This window comes from Neoarius graeffei, chromosome 27, assembly GCF_027579695.1.
Source record: "Neoarius graeffei isolate fNeoGra1 chromosome 27, fNeoGra1.pri, whole genome shotgun sequence".
In the NCBI taxonomy this organism is placed as follows: Eukaryota; Metazoa; Chordata; class Actinopteri; order Siluriformes; family Ariidae; genus Neoarius; species Neoarius graeffei.
This window is the reverse complement of record NC_083595.1, coordinates 29,489,257-29,508,976: the sequence shown is the minus strand read 5'-3', so window position 1 is coordinate 29,508,976 and position 19,720 is coordinate 29,489,257. Positions and strand designations below refer to the sequence as shown.

General features: G+C 40.4%; 1 protein-coding gene across 1 annotated transcript in view; it reads left to right on the top strand.

Annotated features, from left to right (window-relative positions):
* Positions 1 to 19,720, top strand: part of apba2b (amyloid beta (A4) precursor protein-binding, family A, member 2b) — a 359,367-nt gene that overhangs the window by 305,844 nt on the left and 33,803 nt on the right. Inside the window, exon 8 of the mRNA XM_060911219.1 lies at positions 14,584 to 14,769. Coding sequence (XP_060767202.1) covers positions 14,584 to 14,769 — 186 coding nt within the window. The remainder of the gene's footprint in view (positions 1 to 14,583; positions 14,770 to 19,720) is intronic.

Below are 19,720 nucleotides of genomic sequence, written 5' to 3'. Positions count from 1 at the left end.
TACGTTTCAATTTAAATGTTTGCTTTGTTTGCCAAAAACAAACCACATCACGGCCTCCGAAAACTTACTGTCCAACCTGCGGGAGCATATTGAAGTATATAAACATTTTATTCCAAGAGAAAGCTTGCAACAAAGTTGTCTGTGCTATTAGAGCTAGCGATAACATTGCAAACATAGCTATGCAGTCTGGTTAGTCAAATGACTTTCTATGGATTTGCCCGCCAAATTGCCATAGCCTTGTCCACAGCTAACGTTTACACATAACTAGTTAACTTGGACACTGTTAGTTACAGTTGTGCTCATAAGTTTACATACCCTGGCAGAATTTTTGCTTTCTTGGCCTTTTTTCAGAGAATATGAATGATAACACACAAACTTTTTTCCCACTCATGGTTAGTGGTTGGGTGAAGCCATTTATTGATAAACAACTGTGTTTTCTATTTTTAAATCATAATGACAACAAAAAACATCCAAATGACCCTGATCAAAAGTTTACATAACCCAGTTCATAATACCGTGTATTGCCCCCTCTAACATCAATGACAGCCTGAAGTCTTTTGTGGTAGTTGTGGATGAGGCTCTTTATTTTCTCAGATGGTAAAGCTGCCCATTCTTCTTGGCAAAAAGCCTCCAGTTCCTGTAAATTCCTGGGCTGTCTTACATGAACTGCGCGCTTAAGATCTCCCCAGAGTGGCTCAATGATATTGAGGTCAGGAGACTGAGATGGCCACTCCAGAACCTTCACTTTGTTCTGCTGTAGCCAATGACAGGTCGACTTGGCCTTGTGTTTTGGATCGTTGTCATGTTGGAACATCCAAGTATGTCCCGTGCGCAGCTTCCGGGCTGATGAGTGCAAATTTGCCTGCAGTATTTGCTGATAACATGCTGCATTCATCTTTCCTTCAACTTTGACCAAGTTTCCTGTGCCTTTGTAGCTCACACATCCCCAAAACATCAGCGATCCACCTCCGTGCTTTACAGTAGGAATGGTGTTCCTTTCATCATAGGCCTTGTTGACTCCTCTCCAAATGTAACGTTTATGGTTGTGGCCAAAAAGTTCAATTTTGGTCTCATCACTCCAAATTACCTTGTTCCAGAAGTTTTGAGGCTTGTCTCTGTGCTGTTTGGCATATTGTAGGCGAGATACTTTGTGGCATTTGCTTGGTTTTAACAGAGCCCCTGATTTTCCATTTGTTAATCACAGTTTGAACACTGCTGACTGGCATCATCAATTCCTTGGATATCTTTTTGTATCCCTTTCCTGTTTTATACAGTTCAACTGGCTTTTCCCATAGATCCATTGACAATTCTTTTGCTTTCCCCATGACTCAGAATCCAGAAATGTCAGTGGCTGGATGAAAGATGCAGGAGTCTGACTGGATCCCAGAAACTCTCTCAGCTTTTATGCACACACACTAATTACAAGCAAACAGATCACATGTGAGGACGTTACCTTTAGTAGCCATTCAAACCCATTTGTGTCAACTTCTGTGCATGTTATCAGGCCAAAATCACCAGGGTATGTGAACTTTTGATCAGGGTCATTTGGGTAGTTTTTGTTGTCATTATGATTTAAAAAGAGAAAACACAGTCGTTTGACAATAAATGGTTTCACCCAACCACTAAGCATGAGTGGAAAAGATGTTTTTGTGTTATCATTCATATTCTCTGAAAAATGGTCAAAGAATCATAGATTCTGCCAGGGTATGTAAACTTATGAGCACAACTGTAGCATGTAAAAACAGTTACGCTAACATGAATAATGTTATCTGAAACCCTTTCAGAAATATGTTTTAGCATAATCTTGCCAAATAAACAAAATGTAGAAATCTTTCTTTTCTAGTAGTGTTAGCTACCCAATATGATTTCGAGTTTGAAAAGAGTTTGCTAGCATGTCAGGTGGAGTTTCACTGACTAGCTAGCTTAACGTTAAACCACCATGTTGGCACAGCATGCGTTCATTTTGTGAATTCACATTTCTGTCTTTGGTAACAGCATTAGGTTTTGTAAGCATTGTGGCAATAATACAACGATGCGTTGACAGCAAATGTACTTTTAATACTTAAGTATTTTTAAAAGCAAGTACTTCAGTACTTTAACTTAACTAAAAATTTGACTGTACAACTTTCACTTGTATCGGAGTAACATTTGACGAGTGGGATCTGTACTTTGACTTAAGTAATGAAGTTGGGTACTTTGTCCACCTCTGATTCACAGGGGGATTAGTTCTGAGGGTTAATATAAAGCAGCATCATTTTCACCTGTTGATGGCAGAGCTTTGCTGCAGTCTGTTAAAAAGCCTTTCGCATATTGATGTAGTCACAGTGCAATCCAGAATGTCTCGTGTGTCATCGGAGGCAGGAGCGTATAATGATGAGAATGCTGCTGAAATGAGTGTCTGCATTATAAATGATGATTATGAGTATAAGATATTTCACCTAGGTGTTGCCTCGGAGGGAAGAATTGTGTAATTTGTCTAAGTCTTTCTATTGTAGCGAGCATGTTTGTAACTCTCCCCAATACCGTTCCTTTATTATTGTATCTAACAAAACAAAAAACAAAAAATCAGTCTGAAGTACTTGCTGAATCACAGTATTTTCTCTCAAATATAAATGTCTTAATGATTGACACCCCTAAGGTATATTTGAAAATAAAGACCAATAATTTGTCATATGCTTTCAGTTCCCATAAGCAGTTAAAAAATCCAGTTAGAAATTCTTGCCAGGAATTGGACTCATGAGCAAACCGTCTCCCAGACAGCGAGGAGGATAGTGGAGGAGGGAAAAGAGTGTCCAAAGACTTTCATAATTGCACAGTTTAGTTGATGAAGTTTGGGGAAAAAAATCTATTGTTAAATGCCACTTTCATAACAACAAGCTGTTTGTCCTTTTCTGAGAGCAACCCTCGAAATGCAAAGCCTGAACTTCACCAAGCATCATTAGAACTGCATTTGCCATTGTGTGTTGTGGTCAGATGAGGCTTTTTTGGTCATGAACACCATCAGTATGTTTGGCAACAAAAGGAGACTCTGTACAAAGAAAACCACCTGATACCCCCACTGTAAAATATGGAGGTGATCAGTGATGCTTTGAGGCTGTTTTGTGGTTTTTGGATTCCTGTAAAGATCGATGGCATCATGATATTTCAGCCCAGAAGCTGATTGCCTCTGCCAGGAGGTTCAGCCTTGGCCATAGATAGAGTTTTCAACAAGATGATGACAGCAAAATCTCATTCTCTGGATATAAACCTGATTGAAAACCTGTGGTCTGTACTGAAGAGGGTACTCCACATGCACAAACTTAAACTATAAAGGTGCTTAAAATATACTGCATGAAGGAGTGTCCAAGGAACTTAATTCTTTGATGAGTAATAATTCATTTTATGAGCAACTTTTGTTTGTCCATTTTGTTTGTTTAATAAAATAACGCTAATTACAGCATTAGCACAGGTATGGGATTTATGTTAGGGCCGAGCTAACAGTAGTGTACCTAAGACCCAAGTACACTTATAATAACAAATGGACATATCAGAATTAGGACAAGGCTGCATTCACAAGGACAGCTCAGTGTTCATAGGAGAAGGTTGCAAAATGCATACGCATAAAAATTCGGCTCTAGCGTCCATTAAGAAGAGTTCACATGAATTTAACTTTTGTTGTACATAATTTGTATGAGGCTACAGGTCGGTCATGCCAGTGTTCAGGAAGAAACCTAACAACAGCTCGGAGTTTACTTCCAGAACCGTACAATACAGCACTAAAAATATATGAACTTAGCCCTGCACCTGTCAGTGTGTGTACAGGTCCATCATAAAATACCTCATCATCATCATCATCATCCTCGTTTTCCCCACTTTGATCACTTGTACAGGGCTCGACAATAACTTTTAAACCCACTTGCCCTGGGGGGTAAGTGGTGGTTAATTTCCACTCCCCCCACCCCAATATTATCACTTGCCCCCTATTTTGTGAGTACTACTTTTTTTTAATATGAAAACCATAGAATAGTTGTGAATTGCAACATAAAATGAAGATCACACACTGAGTTGAAGTTTGGTTATTAATTAAGTTTGGTTATTGGTTACTTTTTACTTGTAACGGACAATGACAGTTTTATCCAAAATTGTTTTTCCTGCCTTAGTCGATTTATTTCCATTTCACATGCATGCAGCTGTTGTAAAGTTCAGTGTGTTTGTGTAGAACTCTCTCAGACTGTAGGTTCATTACTCGATAATGTAGAAATCATAAAATGGAAATCTATAACAAAGTTTGTATGAAGAAAACAATAGCGTGCCAAGACTTTTGAACAGTACTGTGTTTGAGAATATTTATATATCTTTGTTATATCATCCACCCCTAGGTTTAAAAAAACAAAACACGCTGCATCACAGACAGAATAGTGTTTGAGTTTAAAATTGTTTAGTGTGTAGGTTGTGGGTGTTTTATACAGACCTGGCAACCTGTAACGCTATCAGTGCTGCCAGTCTGTCGTGACGCAGCGCGGGTGTTTTTTTTTTTTTTAAACCTAGAGGTGGTTGATGTAACAAAAAAAAGATGTATAAATATTTTGCACAGGACTGTGTTTCTCTGATAACAGAAACAAAGCTCCATCTCTCTGCTCTTAATCTGTTCTGTTCTTTCAGGATTTATTGCGCGTGTCACTCCTTGTTGAGTTTTTTTTTTTTTTATGCCCGAGTTGTTTCGTCTCGTCTCATCTCATCTCATTATCTCTAGCCCCTTTATCCTGTTCTACAGGGTCGCAGGCAAGCTGGAGCCTATCCCAGCTGACTACGGGCGAGAGGCGGGGTACACCCTGGACAAGTCGCCGGGTCATCACAGGGCTGACACATAGACACAGACAACCATTCACACTCACATTCACACCTACGGTCAATTTAGAGTCACCAGTTAACCTAACCTGCATGTCTTTGGACTGTGGGGGAAACCGGAGCACCCGGAGGAAACCCATGGGGACACGGGGAGAACATGCAAATTCCGCACAGAAAGGCCTTCGTCGGCCATGGGGCTCGAACCCGGACCTTCTTGCTGTGAGGCGACAGCGCTAACCACTACACCACCATGCCGCCTGCCCAAGTTGTTTGAAACTAATTTGGGTTTTGTGTGTCGAATAAGGAAGCGGCTTGACCTGTAAGAAAATCAAACACTTTCATGAAGGAGCTGACTTGAATGTGAGCAGAAAAAAAAATAAAACGAGATTCTTAAGCAAACGCTTCCATGCTCACTTTCGACTTTGTTTTTGTAAAATACATTTTAAATACAATCATCTGGAGTTTTCAGGCTGAGCTCCTCCTTGTATTCTTTAACCACTCATTTCCTCGTTGTTCTTGAAGCATTTGCTTCTATTTAACATTTTTCTTGATAGCGGGGAGACGGTAATGCCTTTTATCAATTTCTCTGTTTGAACAAGCAAAAACAGCGCAAAATTTAACCATATTGAAGACAGCTTAAGCCTTGCTTGCATGAAAGACACCGTCTGTCTGACCCCTGCTGTAATTATTACGTGATGTGTGACGTCATGTACAAGGGGTATATAAACAGTACGCGTACCATACTACAACAGCGGGGGTATATAAAATAACTTGCAAAGCAGTAAATGAAACCGAGACTAAGAAAACAGCCAAGACATAATGGCGGATACATAGTGAGGGACGCTTTAAGGAACTGAAATAAAAGATCAAATAGCCTAATTTTTGTGGTGCTAGTTTGTAATATATGCTCATTCTCACTTGCCCGGATGCATGTTTCACTTGCCCCGGGCAATCAGGCAGTCCTTAATGTTGAGCCCTGTTATATCCTGGGGTGCTATTGTCTGAAATTCAGAAGTAGCGCTAAGTCTGATTTAGACATTATACTTCTGATCTGTTGGGCGTCTACTCCCAACTGATTCTCAGACCTCTTCCACATCACTTGTGACATCGATCTGATGTCAGACAAAGTTTGTTTAAGAAGTTCACTATTATCCATTCTACAAATGTGTCCAATATATTTAAGCTGTTGTTTGTAACAGACTTCCTTAATAGGAGAGGTCTTTGTTATCGCACGTAGTCGAGCATTACTTATTTTAAAACTCCAGTCTCGCTCTTCTTCAACTTTGGCTTGTGTCCTTTTTTTCAGGGACATTCTTATGGATGTATCCTCCTTTCACCATCTTGCAAATAAATCCATGCCATACCACCTCAATCTTCTTTATTTCATTTGCAGACAGCTGCCATGTCTGTACGCTGTACAGTAAACGGGAGCGTACACATGCTGTGAGAAACTTCACTCTTGTTTGTAAATGAATGCGATGATCTGTAAGCATGTTTTAATTCATTCCATTTTTGAAATGCTGCACCAAGCCTAGCACCAACGGACTGCGAATTGCTGTTGGAGTTCACAGCAGTGTAGCCTGAAATCCATCTCCGCCCACAAATACACCTACAACATATATTAATGTTGTTCCTGATGGGGCAAAATATTCCTTGTTAACATAATGTAAAATTTAATGGTCTCCATGACACCTTATTGTCTAGAACAATATGTTAATGTATAGATGTAGACTGTACTGTATGATGTAGTATGTATAGCTGTCAGTCCTGCGTGCTGTGGCGCGTGCACCTGAAGGCACGCCTTGGCTGGGCACGCGCCGAGTGGACTCCAGCACGCGTGCCGTGAACAAGGTGCACCTGAACTCAGTTAGAAAACATTGTGTTTGCCTATTTAAGGACTGCGCTGATGCAAATGCATCGCGAAGTATTATGCTACGTTAAGTACACATTACCGAGCCTTTCTACCCGTGTTCTTGTTTTCCTGGTTTCTTGATTCTTGTGCCTGTTTCTCGTTATTGTTCTTGCTTAGCCTTCTATGTTCTGTTTGCACCTCGACCGACCCTTTGCCTGTTTTCACGTCTCTGATCTAGCCTGCTGATTTGGACCGTTTGCCTTTTTGTGTACAGTTTGGGCACCCTTACTGAAAATGTCTGTTACTGTGAATAGTTAAGTGAGCAGAAGATGAACTGATCACCAAAAGGCATAAAAGTAAAGACAACACATTTCTTTTCAGCATTTTCTGCAAGATTTGTGTATTATTTTTGTTTTGTACAGTTGGAGAGTGAAAAAAGAAAAGGAACACCATGCGAAAGTTTGGCCACCCCAATACATTTGAGTTCTCAGGTAACTTTTACCAAGGTTCCAGACCTTAATTAGCTTACTGAGCTGTGGCTTGTTCAAATTCTTCGTTAGGAAAGGTCAGATGATGCAGATTTCAAAGCTGTATAAATTCTCTGACTCCTCAAACTTGTCCCTAAAATCAACAGCCATGGGCTCCTCTAAGCAACTCCCTCGCATTCTGAATAATAAAATAATTGATGCTCACAAAGCAGGAGAAGGCTACAAGAACATAGCAAAGTGTTTTCAGGTAGCCGTTTCCTCAGATTGTAATATTTTATTAAGAAATGGCAGTTAACAGAAACAGTGGAGATCAAGGTGAAGTCTGGAAAATGAAGAAAACTTTCTGAAAGAACTGCTTGTTGGATTGCTAGAAAGGCAAATAAAAACCCCTGTTTGACTGCAAAAGACCTTCAGAAAGATTTAGCAGACCCTGGAGTGGTGGTGCACTGTTCTACTATGCAGCAACACCCTGAACAAATATGACCTTCATGGGAGAGTCATCAGAAGAAAACCGTTCCTGCATCCTAGCCACAAAATTCAGCATCTGAAGTTTGCAAATGAACATCTAAATAAGCCTGATGCATTTTGGAAACAAGTCCTGTGGACTGATGAAATCAAAATAGAACTTTTTGGCCACAATGTGCAAAGGTATGTTTGGAGAAAAAAGGGTGCCAAATTCCAGGAAAAGAACACCTCTCCAACTCTGAAGCATGGGTGTGGATCGATCATGCTTTGGGGTTGTGTTGCTGCCAGTGGCACAGGGCACATTTCATTGGTCAAGGGAAGCATGGATTCGAATAAATACCAGCAAATTCTGGAAGCAAACATCACACCATCTGTAAAAAAAAAAGTTGAAGTTAAAAAGAGAATGGGTCCTACAATAAGACGATGATCCAAAACACACCTCAAAATCTACAATGGAATACCTCAAGAGGCACAAGCTGAAGGTTTTGCCGTGGCCCTCACAGTCCCCTGACCTAAACATCATTGAAAATCTGTTGATAGATCTCAAAAGAGCAGTGCATGCAAGACAGCCTAAGAAACTTGTAGAACTTTTGCAAGGACGAATGTGTGAAAATCCCTCAGGTAAGAACTGAAAGATTATTACCTGGCTACAAAAAGTGTTTACAAGCTGTGATGCTTGCCAAAGGGGGTGTTACTAGGTACTAACCATGCAGGGTGCCCAAACTTTTGCTTCCGGACCTTTTCCTTTTTTGTCATTTTGAAAATGTAAAAGATGAAAATAAAAAATAGTTTTTGCTTAAAATATAAAGCGAATGAGTCATCTTTAACTTAATGCCTTTTGGAGATCATTTCATCTTCAACTTGCTTAGCTGTTCACAGTAACAACAATTTTGACCAGGGGTGCCCAAACTTTTGCATACCACTGTATCTGTATTGATATATGCACTTTATTAAACTGAACACTTCTGCACATACATCCACCTCCCTCGCGTACCTGACAATAGCCCAGATGGGCTGGTTTGAGTATTTCATAAACTCCTGATCTCCTGAAGGTTTCACACACAACAGTCTCTAGAGTTTATACAGGATGGTGCGAAAAACAAAAAACACTGAGTGAGTGACAGTTTTGTGGTTGGAAACAAACGCCTTATTGAGAAGAGCGGTCCGAGGAAAATAGCCAGAGTTGTTTGAGCTGCCAGGAAGGATATAATAACTCACATAGTCACTTTTTATAACCACAGTGAGCAAAAAAGCATGCACAAAACTTCGAAACTTGAAGTGGATGGATTACAACAGCAAAGGACCACTGTAATACACTTGTCAGCCAAGAACATGAATCTGAGGCTATCATGGGCACAGACTCTCACAAACTGGATCAGATGTTTCAGCCTACAGAACCTCTGCACATGTGATGTTGTGTTTTGTTTTGTTTGCATCATGTATAAATTCTAAAGTGTGTGTGTGTGTGTGTGTGTGTGTGTGTAAACCCCAGGAGATGAGCACTTTCTGAAATACTGTACTGACAGTGAGCAGAATTGCTCTGTGTGTTTATGTGCACGCGCATCCATATATGACTATGACGATTTGCTCATATGGGGTGTGTGTGTCTGTCTGTATATCTGTGTATGGATGGGTTTGTCTAAGGGCTCTCATTCTAACCAAACAGCAGTGTGTGGGCAGATTGGCACAGACGTTGTGCATTTCTGTATGTACTGCAATGCAGTGTCTCTCCCTGCCTGACACGACTCTATTTCCTTCAAACACCACACAAGAGAGGAAGCAGGCAACAACAGACACTGCAAGTTCCCAGCCTTCTTTTTCATCAAGCAGTCGTTTAGCTTATTTCCTGCACTATAATTAATTTACATCCTAATGTTCCTTACAGAAGTAATTTGCAGGAATAATACACAGTTAACATTGTCACACCCACTGGTGAAGACATCAATAAAAATGTATTTACACTTGGTTCACCTGACCCTCTGGCTCAACCGAAGCTGTGCGTGCCTCATGGGGTTCTTTGAGCTCATTTCTGTGCCGGAAAAAGATGCAAACAAAAGCTTGAAGAAAGCGGCCAGAACAATAGCACAACAAAACTAAGAATCACAGTTTTGTTTTATAAAGGTACCTGAGCTAAAATTATGATTATTTACAGGTCTAAAAATACCTTTAAACATTATAAACTGCCACTTTAAAACGTGCAGTTTACTGGTCTAAAAAAAGAGAGAATATTTCTGCATTTTTTCTTAGTCAAACCAGACACTTAACATTTTTGAACATATTGAAAATATTTAACAATACAAGCACTTATATACAGTACTGTGCAAAAGTCTTAGGCACGTGTAAAAAAAAAATGCTGTCGACCAAAAATGGCTTAAAAATAATGAAATTAAATGTGTCAACATTAAAAAAAACAACCTCTAAACAGCAACAAAATCAATTGTGAGATGACCCTTTGCTTAAAAAAAAAGTCTCGGGTACAGTGAGTGCAGTTTTCGTTATGGAGTCAGTACTAAGTATTAGTACTAAGTACTAGTAGTACTTGCAGTACTAGTAGTTTTATAAGGAAATGAGCTGTAGGTTTTACTGAGCATCTTACAGAACCAGCCACAGTTCTTCTGGACTCTTTGACTGTCACACTTGCTTCTTAATTTTGCACCAAAACCCAGCAGCCTTCGTTATGTTTTCTTTTTTAATCTGAAAGGTACTCTCTTATGTAATATTCTACTCAGATACAAACTTTTTCATCTGTAACATTTAATTTTGTGCTGGAAAACAAACGTTTGGAACTCTAAAATGTTTTTGTACTGACTCGATAATATAGAAGTCATAAAATAGAAATCTATAACAAAGTTGCTATGAAAAAAATAGGGTGCCTCAGATTTTTTAAGACATAGTACTGTAATTCTTATAAATGATAACCACAGAAGCAGTCGAATGGACAAGACCTTATGCTTAGATGTTTCAGTAAGAAGAGTCAGTGTGTAAAAAAAAAAAGACAAAGGAAAAAAGGTGAACATACACCGTAAAAAAAAGACAAGACTTGTCTAGGATATTTACATGAAATACTTCTAAGAAGACATGGGTGCATATAGAGGATGCAAGAAAACACGCGTGTCTGTTATAAAGACACCGGCGTCTATCAGTAGACACAAGACATGTCTTCCAGGCATTGCTAAATACCCTAGACATGTCTTCCAAGTATTTTTAAATACTCAAGACATGTCTTCTAAGTGTTACATTTAGGGGATATTTAAATAAGACATGTCTAGGCCCTTTTTATTTGCAGTTTGGGACCCAGGTGAGGATCTGGTTGTTTTACTACAGCTAAACTGCGTATCTTTGTTCATAAAGTAGACAGAGGCAAACTCCTCTTCCTTTTTGTTTGTAGAATTGTGTGGTTCTTTTCTACACAGCTCCCAATCAGGACACTTAGGCTACATCCACACGACAACGGCAACGAGATTTTTTTTTTTTAAATATCGCGTCCACTTGGGCAACGGATCAGTAAAATTTCAGGTTCATATGGCAACGCAATGCTTGCTGAAAACGATGCAATACACATGCTACACCACTACGTGCGCTGTAAGACGGTCCCATCAGAGACACCAGAACAATAGAAGAAGTAGACGCATGCGCATAAACCCCTTCTTCTGTAGCATTAGCCACATAAAGTTTTGATTATTAATCAGTAGCGTAAAACAAAAGACGCGGAAAGAGGAATGAACGGGGGTAGATGGAAGCCGGTACGCCAACATTCTGATATCCTCCAGAATTCTTTAATGGTCCGGAATAAATTGAATGCTACATGTTGATGGATTACTTTGTTCTTCTACGCCCTTTTTGAGGAATGTATTGTCGGACTTAAACCAACATCTGAAGAGGTGACATCGCTCCTTTTTTTCCCCTATTTTTGCTGGCGGGATTGTCATGTGGTTGTGACGTCATTGTAAACAAATCCGTTCTACTCATCCAGACGACTTCGCAACGGGGCCGTTGCCAGATTTTTTCACTCTGGAACCCGTTCTCAAAAGATTTTGTTTTGGGGCACCCAAAACGCCGGTGCCGTGTGGACCCCAGGATGAAACGATAAACAATTTTATCAGATTCACCTGAATCCGTTGCCGTGTGGACAGGGCCTTACACATCCATCTATTATCTGTAGCTGCTTATCCTGTTCTACAGGGTTGCAGGCAAGATGGAGCCTATCCCAGCTGACTATGGGCGAGAGGCGGGGTACACCCTGGACAAGTCACCAGGTCATCACAGGGCTGACACATAGAGACAAACGACCATTCACACTCTCATTCACACCTAAGGTCAATTTAGAGCCACCAATTAGCCTAACCTGCATGTCTTTGGACTGTGGGGGAAACCCACACAGACACAGGGAGAACATGCAAACTCCACACAGAAAGGCCTTCGCCAGCCGCTGGACTCGAACCCAGGACCTTCTTGCTGTGAGGCGACAATGCTAACCACTACACCACCGTGCCACCATTGCTTACACATCCTATGGTACAAAATAATTCTTTATTATACCTTCAGTAATGTGGCGGCACGGTGGTGTAGTGGTTAGCGCTGTCGCCTCACAGCAAGAAGGTCCCAGTTCGAGCCCCGTGGCCGGCGAGGGCCTTTCTGTGTGGAGTTTGCATGTTCTCCCCGTGTCCGCGTGGGTTTCCTCCGGGTGCTCCGGTTTCCCCCACAGTCCAAAGACATGCAGGTTAGGTTAACTGGTGACTCTAAATTGACCGTAGGTGTGAATGTGAGTGTTAATGGTTGTCTGTGCCTATGTGTCAGCCCTGTGATGACCTGGCGACTTGTCCAGGGTGTACCCCGCTTTTCGCCCGTAGTCAGCTGGGATAGGTTCCAGCTTGCCTGCGACCCTGTAGAACAGGATAAAGCGGCTAGAGATAACAAGATGAGATGAGACCTTCAGTAATTCCATAATACAATTCTGTGGTGTGTATTGTAATGTAATTACAATTATCTAGATCCTAATAGTAGTTATATTATTACATTACTTCAGTTACATTACAATTTAACGTGGCTAATTGATGAAACGTCTTGATTTAACAGGTGCTCGTGTTATTTGTAGGTTGCGCTTTATGTTTGCAGAAGAGCTTGCCTGTTTCCTGATAATGTCACAGGAGCTGAATTAAGGCAGGAACTGTTAGATTGTGTCCCAGTGTCCAGTTAATGTAAAGCCAGGTACCTCATCCTCGAGGGAGCTGATTAGGGCAGCGATTGTCCTCTCCTGGCCTGCAGCTTAATGTGTGATCAGAATGAGAATGTATGCATCTGCTCTGTACTCTCTTTGGAAAAGGTTGAAGGCTGTGTGTGGCCTGCATGCACACATAAATTAGACCATTTATTGTGTTGGCTGAGTACTGATGTTCATCTGAGCAGGTGTAAGATGAAAAGAAAGCGAATTTCTACACCTACATGCTGTCAACTGACCCACATGCACCTTGTTAATCGGGTTAATTACACAACAGATGTTGCCGTAATGTATAATTATGAATGCTTTGTTGTTTTCCAGAAATTCTCTCATATAAAAGCTGAGCTCAAGTGGAGTTCGGTGCTTGCGATGATTTATGAACATCAACAGTCGTTACTGCTAATAATCTTTTTGTGAACATGAGGATTTTTATTTATTTATTTATTTATTTTTACAAGATATTTAATGAATAACTCTGCCAGACCAGGACAAGTTTACCTACTGGCATGGTTGTTCTCATGTGAAATAGACTCGCTAACATGCAAAGCAGATCAACTCTTCACCAGTAAAATTACATCAAAGTTTAACATACTTTATTCTATCCACATTCACTGTATATGAGCAATCGTGCACTCTAATTGGCTACTCTACTACTAGGCTATCAGCTCATATACCGTGAGCTGCATTTCATATACCATAAAAAAGCAACAAAATATGGAATGAAAGTATTTGATGGTAAGAACATATCTCTTTTTATTTTTCAAGAATTATTATCGCATTTTTCACAAATTGCGCCTGTCATTTCACTAGTCTGTTTACATTCTTCATCTTTAAGCATTAAAATTTGATGAATTTTTTTTTTTAGACTGGTTCAAAAGCTCAAAGAAGTTTAAAAATTACATCACTGAAATGTCCAAGGAAGAATTAAATAAATGTCTAAATAATTAAATAAATTCTATACCTTGGCATGACAGTAAGATGGCACTTTCTACAAAAAAACACCACTAAAGTCAATTCGTGCAGCCATTGATAGATTTTTAAGAAGTCTGACTCAGCGGAAATGATTTTGTCGGATGTTTTGTATAAAGTTTTTATTTATCGAATTTGCAAAAAAAAAATGCTCTGTTCATCAAAATCCAGTGAATGTGGATATAATAAAACAGTTACTCCACTCAATCTCGTCGTACATGGCTTATAGCCAACTCTGCACTACATACCGGTAGAGCCTAGGTTACAGATGTCAGATAATAATTAAGGAATAAAGCACAACTAGTTGTGGGATTATAGGAAAATAATCAACAGCGGAATGTTGTGATTCAGCCTTGATAAGTTGAAAGGAAAATGATTTGAATTAAAATAATTAACAATTAAAGTAAATGCAAATCTTATTAAAAAAATCTATTGTCGTGGAGATTTCCAGAGACAATTCAACAGTGCGGCTTCTTATCGATAACACTGGTGAGATGCCAATTCATCTCCGAGTGGATAAGAGAATAGTGGGAGGAAAGAACAATGTTTTCAAATAGGATTCTGCACTGTAAGAAACAATGTGTGATATGAGGTTGAAGTACTGTAGGCAAATTTGTGTTCTGTCAGTCCATGTATGGTACATATGATAGATGCTTTATGTAAGCCTGGGGGGGAGAGGACTTGATAAAAATGGCAAGGAAATAAAATATTATCAATGTCAGAAAGAGAAGTGACTGTCATTATGGCTGTTGTTATTTCTACAGGAGACGATGATGGACAATGCCCTGCGCACTATCTCATACATCGCTGACATTGGAAACATTGTGGTTTTGATGGCACGCAGACGCATGCCGCGCTCTGCCTCGCAGGACTGCATTGAGACCACCCCAGGTGTTCCAGAGGCCAAGAAACAGTACAAGATGATCTGCCACGTCTTTGAGTCCGAAGATGTAAGGCTAATAGGGAAAAAATTAAATAAATTACACGGACGAAACATTCACTTGATCTCACTTATTCATAGCACTGACTGAATCTAGTGTAGCAAATGAGAGAGTGTGAAAGTGTGTGTGTGTGTGTGTGTGTGTGTGGTTGGGGGGGGTCGATGTGTTGTTTCTCATCTACACATAGCATACTGTTGCTTGTCATTTTATCACAAGTTTGCATGGTTTCTCCTATACACTGAATATGAAGTTAATTGTACATAAATGTAATGATTGAAATCAAAATTTTCTGGATTGAAAATCCATAATAGGATTTGTAAATTTGCAGCTATGATGGCTTATTCCAAAAATTAATCTTAATTTCATTCATTCAGTCAGTCAGTCAGTCATTCTTCTTCAGTAACTGCTTAATCCTTTGGGTTTTTCAGCTTCTTTCCAATTCCCATAAAACATGCCTGCCTATACTAAATTGCCCCTAGGTGTGAATATGTGCGATGCCCTGTAATAGACTTGCATCCCATCAAGGATGTAATCCTGCCTTGTGCCCAGTGATCTGGGATTGGCTCTGAATCCCCTATGACCTTGGACAGAAACTAAGAGGTTCTGCAGTGGCCGAGTTGACAAAATAAAGTGTTCATGCTGAGATCATGAATTGCATAGTGATTAACACGGACGCCGTAAGTGCTAAAAAAAAAAAGAAAAAGGGAAAAAAAGGAAACTGGATTTGCTTGAAATTCTTGAAGACGTTTCACCGCTCATCCGAAAGGCTTCTTCAGTTCTGTCTGATTAGTGGGGAGTTCCAGGTATTTATCTTCTAGTGGACCAAAAGCAACCCTAAGGAGAGTCGTTGAGTCATCCTGTAGGTGTTGGTCACTGGGGGCCGGGTATGAACAGTCAGTGCGTTTACATGCACATCCAAATCGAGCTACTGTCGGTAATCGAGCTAAGGGTCCCAGCAGGGGTGCCAGAGAAATCCAATCCTACATGCACACAAGGAAATCAAGCTATTGTGTGAGGTACAGTGGTGCTTGAAAGTTTGTGAACCCTTTAGAATTTTCTATATTTCTGCATAAATAGGACCTAAAACATCATCAGATTTTCACACAAGTCCTAAAAGTAGATAAAGGGAACCCAGTTAAACAAATGAGACAAAAATATGATACTTGGTCATTTATTTATTGAGGAAAATGATCCAATATTACATATCTGTGAGTGGCAAAAGTATGTGAACCTTTGCTTTCAGTACCTGGTGTGACCCCCTTGTGCAGCAATAACTGCAACTAAATGTTTCCGGTAACTGTTGATCAGTCCTGCACACCGGCTTGGAGGAATTTTAGCCCGTTCCTCCGTACAGAACAGCTTCAACTCTGGGATGTTGGTGGGTTTCCTCACATGAACTGCTCGCTTCAGGTCCTTCCACAACATTTCGATTGGATTAAGGTCAGGACTTTGACTTGGCCATTCCAGAACATTAACTTTATTCTTCTTTAACCATTCTTTGGTAGAACGACTTGTGTGCTTAGGGTCGTTGTCTTGCTGCATGACCCACCTTCTCTTGAGATTCAGTTCATGGACAGATGTCCTGACATTTTCCTTCAGAATTCATTGGTATAATTCAGAATTCATTGCTCCATCAATGATGGCAAGCCGTCCTGGCCCAAATGAAGCAAAACAGGCCCAAACCACGATACTACCACCACCATGTTTCACAGATGGGATAAGGTTCTTATGCTGGAATGCAGTGTTTTCCTTTCTCCAACCATAACGCTTCTCATTTAAACCAAAAAGTTCTATTTTGGTTCATCTGTCCATAAAACATTTTTCCAATAGCCTTCTGGATTGTCCATGTGATCTTTAGCAAACTGCAGACAAGCAGCAATGTTCTTTTTGGAGAGCAGTGGCTTTCTCCTTGCAACCCTGCCATGCACACCATTGTTGTTCAGTGTTCTCCTGATGGTGGACTCATGAACATTAACATTAGCCAATGTGAGAGAGGCCTTCAGTTGCTTAGAAGTTACCCTGGGGTCCTTTCTGACCTCACCGACTATTACGTGCCTTGCTCTTGGAGTGATCTTTGTTGGTCGACCACTCCTGGGGAGGGTAACAATGGTCTTGAATTTCCTCCATTTGTACACAATCTGTCTGACTGTGGATTGGTGGAGTCCAAACTCTTTAGAGATGTTTTTGTAACCTTTTTCAGCCCGATGAGCATCAACAACGCTTTTTCTGAGGTCCTCAGAAATCTCCTTTGTTCGTGCCATGATACACTTCCACAAACATGTGTTGTGAAGATCAGACTTTGATAGATCCCTGTTCTTTAAATAAAACAGGGTGCCCACTCACACCTGACTGTCATCCCACTGATTGAAAACACCTGACTCTAATTTCACCTTCAAATTAACTGCTAATCCTCGAGGTTCACATACTTTTGCCACTCACAGATATGCAATATTGGATCATTTTCCTCAATAAATAAATAACCAAGTATCATATTTTTGTCTCATTTGTTTAACTGGGTTCTCTTTATCTACTTTTAGGACTTGTGTGAAAATCTGATGATGTTTTAGGTCCTATTTATGTAGAAATATAGAAAATTCTAAAGGGTTCACAAACTTTCAAGCACCACTGTACATTGTGCACCCGAGCCACACGTGGCGCTACACGCCCCATCGTGTTGGTACACTTCCGGTTGTCGTCATGAAGAAGAGCTATTCAAGAGTATAAACAAAGTTATAAGCAGTGTTGCCAGATACTGCTGACGTTTTCCAGCCCAAAACATGTTCAAATCCGCCAAAATGCACTTAAAACCGCCCAATCTGGCAACACTGGCAGTTCCGTGTTCACAAGTTCCGTGCTCAAGCTGTTAGGCTTGCTCTAACAGACTGTATGGCTACAAACTGTCCTGCGCAGACCACTGTTTTGTAAGACAACTGATTTTGCACAATTGTATATTTTTCTGAAGTCCATTTTTTGCTTACAATTTAACTTGTGTCTTAATAAACACACAAAAAGTTCAATTGTTTTTTTATTGACATTCTTCAGATGTTGGACATATATATATATACACACACACACACACACACACACACACACACACACACACACACAATGACTTGTTTATGTACACAATTCACAGCTATGCAACAGCTGTACAGGTGTATTTGGTGATACAGTAAGTGAGCTAAATTTTAACAGTGCAAACAATGCCACAAAAAGAAAAGATTCATGCCGTTGTCATGATTCGTTGTCATGCCGACCGAGGCTGTTGTGTTTCCCGCTTGTGCTCTCATCACTCGTCACTTCCGGAAGGGGCAGTGCTGAAGTAAGTAGCTCGAATACGTAGCTCAATAGGGTTTACATGCACTAAGTAGCTCAGCAGAAATCGCATAATCGGCAGAAATCGCATAATCGAGGTTGTGTAGCTCGATTCCGAGAAATCAAGTTCGGTTCAATTTCAGCCGAATTAAGGTGTATACATGGCATTTTGAACTTCGATTTCAGTCGAGCAACGGCAGAAATTCGATTCTCTCTATGTGCATGTAAACGCACTGAGTGTTAGCAGCCTAGAGAGTCATTAGGGTGATCTGTGGGTCGTTGTCTCTCTCTGCCATCATGTGAAGTATTGAAGTCAGCTGAGTCTGGGTGTGGATGTGTATTCAGTTTTCTGGGAAGTGTGCCAAGGACTGTATGGAGCACTTGCATGTGACGTCACAGCCGATCCAGATTGTGACAGACGCCATCTTGTAGGTCAAACGCCATATTCCGCCTTCTACTTCTGGTTCTACTTCTGCTTTTACTTCTACCTTTTCTTCTGGAAAACCCTACTACATACAGTGGTGCTTGAAAGTTTGTGAACCCTTTAACATTTTCTATATTTCTGCATAAATATGACCTAAAACATAATCAGATTTTCACACAAGTCCTAAAAGTAGATGAAGAGAACCCAGTTAAACAAATGAGAGAAAAATATTAGATTTGGTCATTTATTTATTGAGGAAAATGATCCAAAATTACATATCTGTGAGTGGCAAAAGTATGTGAACCTTTGCTTTCAGTATCTGGTGTGATCCCCTTGTGCAGCAATAACTGCAACTAAACATTTCCGGTAACTGTTGATCAGTCCTGCACACTGGCTTGGAGGAATTTTAGCCCATTCTTTCATACAGAACAGCTTCAACTCTGGGATGTTGGTGGGTTTCCTCACATGAACTGCTCGCTTCAGGTCCTTCCACAACATTTTGATTGGATTAAGGTCAGGACTTTGACTTGGCCATTCCAAAACATTAACTTTCTTCTTCTTTAACCATTCTTTGGTAGAACGACTTGTGTGCTTAAGGTCATTGTCTTGCTGCATGACCCACCTTCTCTTGAGATTCAGTTCATGGACAGATGTCCTGACATTTTCCTTTCGAATTCGCTGGTATAATTCAGAATTCATTGTTCCATCAATGATGACAAGCCATCCTGGCTCAGATGCAGCAAAACAGGCCCAAACCATGATACTACCACCACCATGTTTCACAGATGGGATAAGGTTCTTATGCTGGAATGCAGTGTTTTCCTTTCTCCAAACATAACGCTTCTCATTTAAACCAAAAAGTTCTATTTTGGTCTCATCCTTCCACAAAATATTTTTCCAATAGCCTTCTGGCTTGTCCACGTGATCTTTAGCAAACTGCAGACAAGCAGCAATGTTCTTTTTGGAGAGCAGTGGCTTTCTCCTTGAAACCCTGCCATGCACACCATTGTTGTTCAGTGTTTTCCTGATGGTGGACTCATGAACATTAACATTAGCCAATGTGAGAGAGGCCTTCAGTTGCTTAGAAGTTAACCTGGGGTCCTTTGTGACCTCGCCGACTATTACACGCCTTGCTCTTGGAGTGATCTTTGTTGGTCGACCACTCCTGGGGAGGGTAATATTGGTCTTGAATTTCCTCCATTTGTACACAATCTGTCTGAC